Raw genomic sequence first — 13,701 nt, forward strand, 5'->3', positions numbered from 1 at the left:
TGGTGTGCAAGGACACCCAGGTCTCGTTGCACTTCCCCTTCTCCCAATCTATTGCCATTCAGATAATCTGCCTTCCTGTTTTTGACACCAAAGTGGATAACCTTGCATTTATTCACGTTATATTGCATCTGCCCAATCACCCAACCTGTCCAAATCATCCTGGAGTTTCTCGGTATCCTCCTCAGCACACACGCCCACCCAGCTTTGTGTCGTCTGCAAACTTGGCGATATTACATCTAGTTCCCTCGTCCAGATCATCATTAATATATATTGTGAATAGCTGGGGTCCAAGGACCGATCCCTGCGGTACCCCACTAGTCACTGCCTGCCACTCGGAAAAAGAGCCGTTTATTCCAACTCGGCCCATCGTGCATGTGCCGGCTCTTTGGTAAAGCTGTCCAACTAGTCCCACTCCCCCTGCTCTTTCCCAAAAGTTCTGCAAATTTACTCCCTTCAAGTATTTTTAAAAATTTATTCCTGGGATGTGGGTGTCGCTGGCAAAGCCAGCATTTATTGCCCATCCCTAATTGCCCTTGAGAAGGTGGTGGTGAACCGCTGCTGTCCGTGTGATGAAGTTACTCCCACAGTGCTGTTAGGGAGTTCCAGGATTTTGACCCAGCGACGATGAAGGAACGGCAATATACTTCTAAGTCAGGATGGTGTGTGACTTGGAGGAGAACTTGGAGGTGGTGGTGTTCCCATGCGCCTGCTGCCCTTGTCCTTCTAGGTGGAAGAGGTCGCAGGTTTGGGAGGTGCTGCCAAAGAAGCCTTGGTGAGTTGCTGCAGTGCATCTTGTAGATGGTACACACTGCAGCCACGGGGCGGTGGTTAGACTCTCGCTTGTTGGAGATAGTCATTACCTGGCACTTGTGTGGCGCGAACGTTACCACTTATCAGCCCATGCCTGAACATCGTCCGCGTCGTGTTGCATGCGGGCATGGACTACTTCATTATCTGAGGAGTTGTGAATGGCACTGAACACTCTGCAGTCATCAGCGAATATCCTCATTTCTGATTTTATGTTGGAGGGAAGGTCATTGATGAAGCAGCTGAAGATGGTTGGGCCTAGGACACTGCCCTTAGGAACTCCTGCAGTGATGTCCTGGGGCTGTGATGGTTGAGCTCCAACCACCACAACTATCTTCCTTTGTGCTAGGTATGACTCTAGCCAGAGCGAGAGATCTCCCCCTCTCTTTTTCCACCCCCCCCCCCCCCCCCCCCGATTCCCATTGACTTCGGTTTTACTCGGGCTCCTTGATGCCAGACTTGGTCAAATGCTGCCTTGATGTTAAGGGCAGTCACTCTCACCTTGCCTCTGGAATTCAACTCTTTTTTTGTCCATGTTTGGACCAAGGCTGTAATGAGGTCTGGAGCCGAGTGGTCTTGGCGGAACTCGAACAGCATCAGTGAGCAGGTTATTGGTGAGTAAGTGCCGCTTGATAGCATTATCGATAAAACCTTCCATCACTTTGCTGATGATTGAGAGTAGACTGATGGGGCGGTAATTGGCCGGATTAGATTTGTCCTGCTTTTTGTGGACAGGGCCTACCTGGGCAGTTTTCCACATAGTTGGATAATTGCCAGTGTTGCAGCTGTACTGGAACAGCTTGGCTAGAGGCGCAGCTAGTTCTGGAGCACAAGTCTTCAGCACGATAGCCGGGATGTTGTCGGGGCTCATAGCCTTTGCTGTATCCAGTGCGCTAACCGTTTCTTGATATCACTTGGAGTGAATCGAATTGGCTGAAGACTGGCTTCTGTGATGGTGGGGACCTCAGGAATAGGCCGATATGGATCATCCACTCGGCACTTCTGGCTGAAGATGGTTGCAAACGCTTCAGCCTTGTCTTGCACTCACGTGCTGGGCTCCACCATCATTGAGGATGGGGATATTGATGGAGCCTCCTCCTCCTGTTAGTTGTTTAATGGTCCACCACCATTCACGACTGGATGTGGCAGGACTGCAGAGCTTTGATCTGATCCGTTGATTGTGGGATCTCTTAGCCCTTTCTATAGCATGCTGCTTCTGCTTTTTAGCATGCATGTAGTCCTGTGTTGCAGCTTCCCCAGGTTGGCATCTCATTTTTAGGTATGCCTGGTTCTGCTCCTGGCATGCTCTTCTACACTCCTTACTGAGCCAGGGTTGGTCCCCTGGCTTGATAGTAATGGTAGAGTGAGGGATATGCTGGGCCATGAGATTACAGATTATGGTCGAATACAATTCTGCTGCTGCTGATGGCCCACAGTGCCTCATGGATGCTCAGATTTGAGCTGCTAGATTTGTTCTGAATCTATCCCATTTAGTACGATGGAGGGTATCCTCAGTGTGAAGAGGGGACTTTGTCTCCACAATGACTGTGCAGTGGTCACAGCTACCAATGCTGTCATGGACAGTTGCATCTGCGACAGGTAGATTGGTGAGGACGAGGTCAAGTAGGTTTTTCGATCGTGTTGGTTCCCTCACCACCTGTCGCAGGCCCAGACTGGCAGCTATGCCCTTCAGGACTCTGCCAGCTCGGTCAGTAGTGGTGCTACTGAGCCTCTGTTGGTGATGGACATTGAAGTCGCCCACCCAGAGTACATTCTATGCCCTTGCTACTCTCTGCTTCTTCCAAGTGGTGTTCAACATGGAGGAGTACTGATTCATCAGCTGAGGGAGGGCGGTCGGTGGTAATCAGCAGGAGGTTTCCTTGCCCATGCTTGACCTGAAGCCATGAGACTTCATGGGGTCCGGAGTCAACGTTGAAGACCCCCAGGGCCACTCCTTCCCGACTGTATACCACTGTGCCGGTGGGACAGGATGTACCCAGGGACGGTGAAGGAGGAGTTTGGGACATTGGCTGAAAGGTATGATTCTGTGAGTATGTCTCTCCGACTAATGCTTGACTAGTCTGTGGGACAGCTGTCCCAATTTTGGGACTATGCAGGATCGACTGGGCTGGGTGTGCCGTTGTGTCTGTAGCTGGTGCCAATGCTGGGTGGTCCGTCCAGTTTTATTCTTCTTGTGTTTTGTAGCTGTTTGTTACAACTGAGTGGCTTGCTAGGCCATTTCAGAGGGCAGCTAAGAGTCAGCCACATTGCTGTGGGTCTGGAGTCACATAGAGGCCAGACCGGGTAAGGACGGCAGATTTCTTTCCCTAAAGGACATAAGTCAACCAGATGGGTTTTTAACAACAATCTGATAGTTTCATGGTTACCATTACTGATGCTAGCATTTTATTCCAGATTTTTATTTAATGAACTGAATTTAAATTCCCCAGCTGCCGTGGTGGGATTTGAACTAGTGTCTCTGGATCATGAGTCCAGGCCTTTGGATTACTTGCTCACTAACTTTACCACTATGCTACCGTTCCCAAAAGTATTCATCTAATTCCCTTTTGAAAGTTATTATTGAATCTGTCTCCACCACCCTTGCAGGCAGTGCATCCCAGAACAACTTGCTGTGTTTAAATAAAAAAAAGGTTTCCTCATGTCGCCTCTGGTTCTTTTGCCAATCACCTTAAATCTGGGTCCTCTGGTTACCGACCCTCCTGCCACTGGAAACGGTTTCTTTACTCGATCAAAACCTTTCATGATTTTCAAAACCTCTATCAAATCTCCTTTTAATCTTCCCTGTTCTAAGGCGAACACAACCCCAACCTCTCCAGTCTCTCTACGTAACTGAAGTCCCTCATCCCTGGTACTATTCTAGTAAATCTCCTCTGCAACCTCTCCAAGGCCTTGACATCCTTCCTAAAATGCAGTGCCTAAAATTGAACACACTACTCCAGCTGAGGTCTTACCAGTGGTTTTATAAAGGTTTAGCATAACTTCCTTGCTTTTGTACTCTATCCTTCTACAGTAAACTCTTGTTTAAACGGCACTTAATCATCCGGAATACGTTAATAACCGGCAAAATGGATAACCGGTAATCTTGCCGAATCTATCCAGCACTTGTTTTGCCGAGTCCCAGTCTCCCGCGGTGGCCGAGTTAGTCAGTGGTTTTTATTTTTGTTTGTGTTTAAAAATTGCCTTGGTAGGTATACCTCTCTGTTATCCAGAATTTTTCATCAACCGGCACCATGCTGGTCCCATAGGTGCCGGATAAGAAAGAGTTTAATGTATTAATAAAGCCAAGAATCCCGTATGCTTTTTGAACAGCATTCTCAACTAGTCCTGCCACCTTCAAGGATTTGTGTACGTACACCCCCCACCCCCCCCCCCCCGTCTCTCTGTTACTGCACCCTCTTTCAAATTGTGTCATTTAGTTTATGTTGCCTCTCCTCATTCTTAAATAAAGACTGCATTTCCTACATTACAACAGTGGCTACACTTCAAGAAGTACTTAATTGGCTGTAAAGTGCTTTGGGATGTCCGGTGGTCGTGAAAGGTGTTATATTAATGCAAACCTTGTCTTTTTTTTTCCAATTTCCAACCCAAGTCAAGAGGCTACCTCCAATTCTGTACACTCTCATTCTTTGCCAATCATCTTCCGTGTGGAACCTTACCAAACCTTACCTTCTGGCAGTCCATATAGATCACATCCACAGACACTCCCTTGTCTATCTTATTAGTGACCGCCTCTCAAAAAAATGCAATTAGATTAATGAGGCATGACATATCTTTAATTAATTGAGGCATGTTGGCCCTCCCTGATTACCTCATATTTGTTACATAACATAGATGTAGAAACATAGAAGCTAGGAGCAGGAGTAGGCCATTCGGCCCCTCGAGCCTGCTCCGCCGATCAAGGCTGATTGTCTAAATTCAGTACCCTGTCCCTGCCTTCTCCCCATACTCCTTGATCCCTTTAGCCTTAAGAAATATATCCAACTCCTTCTTGAATATATTTAATGAATTGGCCTCTACTGCCTTCTGTGGTAGAGAATTCCACAGGTTCACCACTCTCTGGGTGAAGAAATTCCTCCTCATCTCTGTCCTAAATGGCTTACCCCTTATCCTTAGACTGACCCCTGGACTCCCCGACCATCGGGAACATCCTTCCAGCATCTAGTCTGTCCAGTCCTGTTAGAATTTTATAAGTTTCTTCTAAACTCCAGCGAGTACAAGCCCAATTGACCCAATCTTTCCTCATACGTCATTCCTGCCATCCCAGGTATCAGCCTGGTGAATCTTCGCTGCACTCCCTCCCTGGCAAGAACATCCTTCCTCAGATATGGCGACCAAAACTGCACACAATACTCAAGGTGTGGTCTCACCAAGGCCCTGTACAACTGCAGTAAGACATCCTTGTTCCTGTACTCAAACCCCCTCGCTATGAAGGCCAACATACCATTTGCCTTCTTAACCACCTGCTGCACCTACATGCTTACTTTCAGCGACTGATGCACAAGGACACCCAGGTCTCGTTGCACTTCCCCTTCTCCCAATCTATTGCCATTCAGATAATCTGCCTTCCTGTTTTTGACACCAAAGTGGATAACCTCGCATTTATCCACGTTATATTGCACCTGCCATGCTTCTGCCCAATCACCCAACCTGTCCAAATCATCCTGGAGTTTCTCAGTATCCTCCTCACAGCACACACGCCCACCCAGCTTTGTGTCGTCTGCAAATTTGGAGATATTACATCTAGTTCCCTCGTCTAGATCATTAATATATATTGTGTATAGCTGGGGTCCTAGCACCGATCCCTGCGGTACCCCACTAGTCACTGCCTGCCACTCGGAAAAAGAGCCATTTATTCCAACTCTTTGCTTTCTGTCTGCCAACCAGTTCTCTATCCAAGTCAATACCTTGCCCCCAATCCCATGTGCCTTAATTTTACACGCTAATCTCTTATGCGGGACCTTATTGAAAGCCTTTTGAAAATCCAAATACACCCCATCCACTGGTTCTCCCTTATCTATTTTAACAGTTACATCCTCAAATTCCAGTATATTAGTCAAGCACAATTTACCTTTTGTAAATCCATGTTGACTTTGTCCAATCCTGTCACTTTTTTCCAAGTGTTCTGCTATTACATCCTTTATACTGGACATTTTCCCCACTACCGATGTCAGGCTTACCGGTCTGTAATTCCTCGTTTTCTCTCTACCACCCTTTTTGAACAGTGGGGTAACATTAGCTACCTGCCAATCCATGGGTACTATTCCAGAGTCTATCGAATTTTGGAAGATGACCCGCAATGCATCTACTATTTCTAGGGCCACTTCCTTAACTACCCTAGGATGTAGATTATCAGGCCCTGGGGATTTATCAGCCCTCGATCCCATCAATTTCCCTAACACCGTTTCCCTACAAATACTGAATTCTATCAGTTCCTCCCTGTCATTAGACCCTATGTTCCCCGACACCTTTGGGAGGTTATTTGTGTCCTCCCTTGTGAAGACAGAACCAAAGTATGTATTTAATTGGTCTGCCATTTCTTTGTTCCCCATTATAAATTCCCCTGGTTCTGACTGCAAGGGACCTACGCTTGACTTCACCAATCTTTTTCTCTTCACATATCTATAAAAGCTTTTAGTCGGTTTTTATGTTCCCTGCAAGCTTACTCTCATACTCTATTTTCCCCCTTTTAATTAATCCCTTTGTCCTCCTTTGTTGAATCCTAAACTGCTCCCAATCCTCAAGTTTATTGCTTTTTCTGGCCAATTTATATGTCCTCTCCTTGGATCTTGTTATCCCTAATTTCCCTTGTTAGCCACGGTTGAGTCACCTTTTTTGTTTTATTTTTATGCCAAATTGGGATGAACAAATTTTGTAGTTCACCCATGTGATCTTTGAATGTTTGCCATTGCCCATCCACCGTCAACCCTTTTGAGTGTCATTCCCCAATCAATCCTACCCAACTCGCACCTCTTACCATCGTAGTCTCCTTTATTTAAATTCTGGACCCTAGTCTCCGAGTCAACTATTTCACTCTCCATCTTAATGAAGAATTCGATCATATTATGATCGCTCTGACCCAAGGGGCCTCACAACAAGTTTGCTAATTAATCCTTTCTCGTTACATAATACCCAGTCTAAGATGGCCTGATCTCTAGTTGGTTCTTCGACATATTGGTCCAGGAAACCATTCCGTATACACTCCAGGAATTCCTCCTCCACAGTATTGTTACTAATTTGGTTAGCCCAATTTATATGTAGATTAAAGTCACCCATGAGAACTGCTGTGCCCTTACTGCACGCTTCTCTAATTTCCCGTTTGATGCCATCCCCGACCTCCACATTACTGTTTGGAGGTCTATATACCACTCCCACTAATGTTTTCTGCCCCTTGGTATTTTTCATTTCTACCCATACAGATTCCACATCATCAGAACTAATATCCTTCCTTTCAATTGTATTAATCCCCTCTTTAACCAGCAATGCTACCCCACCTCCTTTTCCTTTTTGCCTATCTTTCCTGAATATTGAATATCCCGGGATAGTTCCCAGCCTTGGCCACCCTGGAGCCATGTTTCCGTAATCCCAATCATATATATTCGTTTACTTCTATTTGCGCAGCTAATTCATCCACCTTATTACGAATGCTCCTTGCATTAAGACACAAAGCCTTCAGGCTTGTTTTTTTTAACACTCTTCGATCTTTTAGAATTATTATTTACTGTGGCCATGTTTGATTTAAACCCCTGATTTCTCTGACTGCCACTTTTGGTTTTTCTCCTTCCTGTCTTTTGCTTTTATCCTTGTTTCCCTTTCCTCTGTCTCTCCGCTCAGGTTCCCAACCCCCTGCCATTTTAGTTTAAACCCTCCTCCAGAGCACTAGTAAACACTCCCCCTAGGACATCGGTCCCGGCCCTACCCAGGTGCTAACCGTCCATTTTGTACTGGTCCCACCTCCCCCAGAACTGGTTCCAATGTCCCAGAAATTTGAATCCCTCCCCCTTGCACCATTCCTCTAGCCACGTATTCATCTGAAATATCTTTCTATTTCTACTCTAACTAGCATGTGGCACTGGTAACAATCCTGAGATTACTACCTTTTGAGGTCCTATTTTTTAATTTACCTCCTAACTCCCTATATTCAGCTTTTAGGACCTCATCCCGGTTTTTACCTATATCGTTGGTACTTATATGCACCATGACAACTGGCTGTTCACCCTCCCCTTCCAAAATGTCCTGCAGCCACTCCGAAACATCCTTGACCCTTGCACCATGGAGGCAACACACCATCCTGGAGTCTCGTTTGCGGCCGCAGAATCCCCTATCTATTCCCCTTACAATAGAATCCCCTATCACTATAGCTCTCCCAGTCTTTTTCCTCCCATCCTGTGCAGCAGAACCACCCCTGGTGCCAGGAAGTTGGCTGCTGCTACCTTCCCCTGGTGAGCCATCCCCCATCAGTATCCAAAGCGGTATATCTGTTTGAGAGGGGGATGGCCACAGGGGACCCTTGCACTACCTGCTTGCGCCTACTACTTTGCCTGTTAGTCACCCGTTCCCCCTCTGCCTGTGCCAACTTTACCTGCGGTGTGACCAACTGATCAAACGTGCTATTCACGATGTCCTCAGCATCGCGAATGGTCCAGTATGTATCCAATCGCTGCTTCAGCACCGTAATGCGGTCTGCCAGTAGCTGCAGCTGGACACACTTCCTGCACACATGGTTGTCAGGGACACAGGAAGTGTCCCTGAGTTCCCACATAGCGCAGGAGGAGCATACCACGGCACCGGGCTGTCCTGCCATGACTTACCCTTTAATTAATTGCAATTAAGTTAAACAAACGAATCCCACCAATTTCACTACAGTTAAATGATATATTTAAGGGCCCTGGTTTACAAACTGTCCCGCTACACCACAGAGACCTTAAAAACTATAAACCACAGAGTTAAAGTTTTAAAAAAGAGAGAAATACTCACCAACCAATCACTTACCTGCTTTGTGGTGACATCACACCTCGATTACTTTTTACTTCTCTCCCTCTGAGATTGGAGATTGGTACGCCTACCCGTGCCTCGGACTTACCTTTTATAGGTCGCTGCCACTCGGATTCCCGCCGCCGCCGCTCTGAGGCCTACTCGGGCTTACCTTTTATAGGTCGCTGCTGCTCGGATTCCCGCCGCCGCCGCTCTGAGGCCTACCCGCGCCAAGCTGAATAGACAAACAAACAAAATGTGTTTTTTTTTAAGAAAAAGAAACTTACAAGAATTTAGGCGGCCTGCTCCCAAGGGCCCGACCAAGGCGGCTCTATGGCAACCGTAAACTGTAAGGGAGGTCATTTCCCCCCCACACACCCCCCCAAAGGTCCGTGGCCGCAATCTCAAAAGTCAAACTGTGCCTGCGGCTGCAGCTTCTACCTCGCACCATTCATGATTCACTAGGTTAATTCCAGAGATGAGGGGGTTGACTTATGAGGAAAGGTTCAGCAGGCTGGGCCTATACTCATTGGCGTTTAGAAGAATGAGAGGTGATCTTATTGAAACATATAAGATACTGAGGGGGGCTCGACAGGGTAAATGCACAGAGGATGTTTCCCCTCGTGGGGAAATCTAGAACATGGGCATAGTTTCAGAATAAAGGTTTGCCCTTTTAGAACTGAGATGAGGAGGAATTTCTTTGAGGGTTGTAAATCTGTAGAATTCTCTACCCCAGAGAGCTGTGGAGGCTGGGTCATTAAATACATTTAAGGTGGAGATGGACAGAGCTATTGCGGTGTTTTGCCGATGCTTTGGATCTGCCTGAGCAGCACTCCAACCTGCAATGCAGAGAGCTGCAGCGTTAAAGGGGCTTTGATGTGGTGGTGCCTTTTTAAGCAGCACCTGAGGCCAGTTGGTAGACTTTCGGGTGCGCCTCGGAGAAGTGCTTCTCCCAATTTGATGTTCCAGTGTCTGAATTGTGGGTGCCAGTTTTATGTCTGCAATCTAAATATAAACTAAATGGTTTAATTTTAAATGTGGTACAGGAAGAGAGAGACCGGGGAGGGTGTATGTACACAAGTCTTTAAAGGTGGCAGGACAAGCTGATCACAAAGCATATGGGGCCCTTGGCTTTATAAATAGAGTTTTATAGAGTGCAAGAGCAAGGAAGTTATGGTAAACCAACTTTGCAGATGATACAAAGATGGGTGGGTAAGCAAGTTGTGCAGAGGACCCAAAGAATCTGCAAAGGGATATAGACAGGCTAAGTGAGTGGGCAAACATTTGGCAGATGGAGTATAATGTGGGAAAGTGCAAGGTTATCCACTTTGGCAGGAAAAATAAAAAGGAAATTATTATTTAAATGGAGAGAGATTATAAAACGCTGCAGAGGGACCTGGGGTCCTTGTGCATGAAACACACAAAGTTAGCATGCAGGTACAGCAAGTAATTAAAAAGGCAAATGGAATGTTGGCCTTTATTTCAAGGGGGTTGGAGTATAAAAGCAGGGAAGTCCTGCTACAACTGTACAAGATATTGGTGAGACCACACCTGGAGTACTGCGCACAGTTTTGGTCTCCTTATTTAAGGAAGGATACATTTGCATTGGAGGCAGTTCAGAGACGATTCACTAGGTTAATTCCAGAGATGAGGTTGACTTATCGGTTGAGTAGGTTGGGCCTATACTCATTGGAATTTAGGAGAATGAGAGGTGATCTTATTGAAACATATAAGATACTGAGGGGACTCGACAAGGTAGGTGCAGAGAGGATGTTTCCCCTTGTGGGGAAATCTAGAACTCGGGCATAGTTTCAGAATAAAGGTTCGCCCTTTTAGAACTGAGATGAGGAGGAATTTCTTCTGAGGAAATCTGTGGAATTCTTTGACCCAGAGACCTGTGGAGGCTGGGTCATTAAATACATTTAAGGTGGAGATAGACAGATTTTTGCAAGATAAGGGAGTGAAGGGTTATGGGGAGCGGGCAGGGAAGTGGCTTTGAACCCAAGATCAGCCATGATCTTATTGAATGGTGAAGCAGGCTCGAGGGGCCAAGTGGCCTATTCCTGCTCCTATTTCTTATATTCTTATGTTCTTAAAACACTGATTAGGCCCCAGCTGGCGTATTGTGTTCAATTTTGGGCACCCCACTTTAGGAAGGATGTCAAGTCCTTGGAGAGGGTGCAGTAAAGGTTTACTAAAATGGTACCAGGGATGAGGGACTTCAGTTATGTGGAGACTCTGGAGAAGCTGGGATTGTTCTCCTTGGAGCAGAGAAGGTTAAGGGGAGATGTATCAAAATCTTGAAGGCTTTTAATAGAGTAAATAAGGAGAAACTGTTTCCACTGGCAGAAGGGTCAGTAACCAAAGAAAACAGATTTAAGGTAATTGGCAAAAGAACCGTGGTGGGGAAGGAGATGAGAACTCCTGTGATCTGGACTGGTCTGCACTGCTTGGAAGGGTGGTGGAAGCAGATTCAATCGTAACATTCAAAAGGGCATTGGATATAAACTTGAAATGGAAACATTTGCAGGGCTGTGGGGAAAGAGGCTGGGGGAGAGTGGGTCAAATTGGATAGCTCCTTCACAAGTACGATGGGCCGAATGGCTGCCTCCTATGCTATATCATTCAGTGACCTAAATCTGCTGGTTCTTCTGACCTTTCTGCGTTTTAACTTTTTTTTTTTCTTCTCCTTCCACCCCTTAGGCTGTACGGTTTCAAGATCCACCCCATGGCCTACCAGCTCCAGCTGCAAGCAGCAAGCAACTTCAAGAGCCCCGTCAAAACTATCCGTTAAAAAAATTGGCAACGCCTCCGAATGTCCACATACTACAGTGCGTCGACAGGCGCGAGATATGCCACAGGGCTGTAGATGGTGTCCACTTTAAACAAAAAAAAAACTGCTTTCTTTCCCCCCACACCCTCTCCCCTTCAATTTTTTTTTTGCCTCCCAAGTTTCCCACCCACACCCCCGTGTGTCCCATTTACAGAGTCATGAACTGAAGTTGGTGCCAATGGATTTCTTTCAGTGGAAAAATACTTAAATGTTTTGTCACAAAAAAAGTGTGTGTCAGGCGGAGTAGTTATTTTCGTTACAAGCCGAAGCCGCGTCTTTCCGGCCTACAGTAGCGGACGGTTTCGAGTCACCTCGAGGCTGGTGTCTCGTTCCCCGAGGCAGTGTTGTCACTGGGATCTCACTGGAGTGTGACGGAGCGGAGGAAGCTTTCTCATTGTGTGTTGACTTTTGACGCGGGAACGAATCGCCCAGCAGGTACGGTTCAGACAATCGGGGCTGTGTCTGGAAAGGGAGCATTTTGAGCTGTCCACCGCCAGGGTGTGGGATTGGTGCTTACCAGGCCTGCCCTGTCTCTGCTGGTGGTTTGGGGTGACAATTTGAAGTGAAGAATTAAGGGCATCACAGCAGAAACGTATCGCACTGCATTTTAAAGTGTGTTCATTGAACTGCCATTTTTCTATAACCTATTGGTACTATTGCAAAATTACCCACGTGACGAAACTGTTTGGGGGGAGGTGCGAGTTCAGAGGTCAAAACCTTTTGAGTGTAACTCGTGTTCTCTGGGCTCCACCGTTTTTGCAGCCTCAAAGTTGCTCGATGCCATTTTCTTTCTGTATAATCTATAAAATACAGCATGTGTGTGTGTGTGTGTGTGTGTTGAATAATTTTCAAGAAATCCTGAACATTCACTTCAAAAGCAGAACCCCATCTTGTCATCCAGTCGTTGAATGAGTGACTAATTTTATTGCTCGCCTAGCCCAGACTGAAGGGTATTCGGTTCCGTTATTCTTTGCCCCCCCCGCCCCCCCCCCCCCCCCTCTCTGTCTACTCCAGGTAAGTTGAGGTCATTCACTGTATTGTATGTATTGTATAAAGGATCTTGACTTGGTAAAAGCTGCCTGTGTATGTTTTTTTAAAAAAAAAACATGTTTAATTGGTTTAGGGATTGTTATTGATGTTTATTTCTGAATAAACACATACTTGATTGAAGTGATGAATTTCAATGTACCATTCCTGTTGGAGAAGGGCATCCCAATGCAGATGTCAGCCCTTGCTGAAACTACTTGAGTTTATTATCGTCTAGAAAAAGGTGTTTCTTTTCCCACATTCAGTTGATGAATACTTGTACTTTTTCATGTAAAAGATGGTGACAGAGTTGGAAGAGAGACTTGCTCCACAGAGCCACCTGGTGGCCAAAGCCTGAAATTGTGTTGTGACTGTTGACTTAGCAAAATTGAATGGGAATTCTTGACAGCAGCTTGCTTTTTATACAGCACCTTTAACATAGTAAAATGGTCCAAGGCGCTTCACAGGAGCATCGTCGGACAAAAATTTGACACCGAGCCACATGGGATATTCGGAGACGTGTGACCAAAAGCTTGGCCAAAGAGGTAGGTTTTAAGGTGCCTCTTGGGAGGAAGAGAAAGATACAGAGCAGTTTAGGGAGGTTATTCCAAAGCTGAGCGCCGAGACCGCACTAGGCATGTCCACCAATGGTGGAGCGAAGGAAATCGGGGATGCGCTGGAGGCCAGAATTTGACCACGCAATTTACAATGGGAAATGTTGTTGTAAAGGCAGGACCAAAATTCACGGCGACTGGAAGTAATGTTTGTGGTCCGTACATGCCCTGCACAAGATTTTGACTTTCAAATGATTCTGTTCTGAAATCTTTACTTTGCTCTGGGTGAGGGCTAATTCCAGAGTCTAAAAGCTGCAAGTCATTATATATTCATGAAATGCTGACCTTGATTACAAATGTTCACTAACTAACAAAATCATGCTTGCTGCCCACAGAAAAAATTCCACAGGACTGTTGTAAAATAGAAGATGGATTTTGCCAGTAAGTTTTGTGGGAGGGAGGTAGGGGGTCAAAACCTAGCCTGCAATA

General features: G+C 46.1%; 1 protein-coding gene across 6 annotated transcripts in view; it reads left to right on the top strand.

The window, feature by feature from the left end:
• Positions 1-12,802, top strand: part of csnk2b (casein kinase 2, beta polypeptide) — a 58,719-nt gene extending 45,917 nt beyond the window's left edge. For all 6 annotated transcript variants that reach the window (XM_085974995.1, XM_085974997.1, XM_085974994.1 and 3 more), the window contains one exon: positions 11,503-12,802. In XM_085974995.1, coding sequence (XP_085831121.1) covers positions 11,503-11,593 — 91 coding nt within the window. In that variant the 3' untranslated portion in view covers positions 11,594-12,802. The remainder of the gene's footprint in view (positions 1-11,502) is intronic.
• The last annotated feature ends 899 nt before the right edge of the window (positions 12,803-13,701 follow it).

This window comes from Somniosus microcephalus, unplaced genomic scaffold, assembly GCF_052327205.1.
Source record: "Somniosus microcephalus isolate GS21.2 unplaced genomic scaffold, FLI_Smic_1.0 unresolved_chr1, whole genome shotgun sequence".
Taxonomy (NCBI): domain Eukaryota; kingdom Metazoa; phylum Chordata; class Chondrichthyes; order Squaliformes; family Somniosidae; genus Somniosus; species Somniosus microcephalus.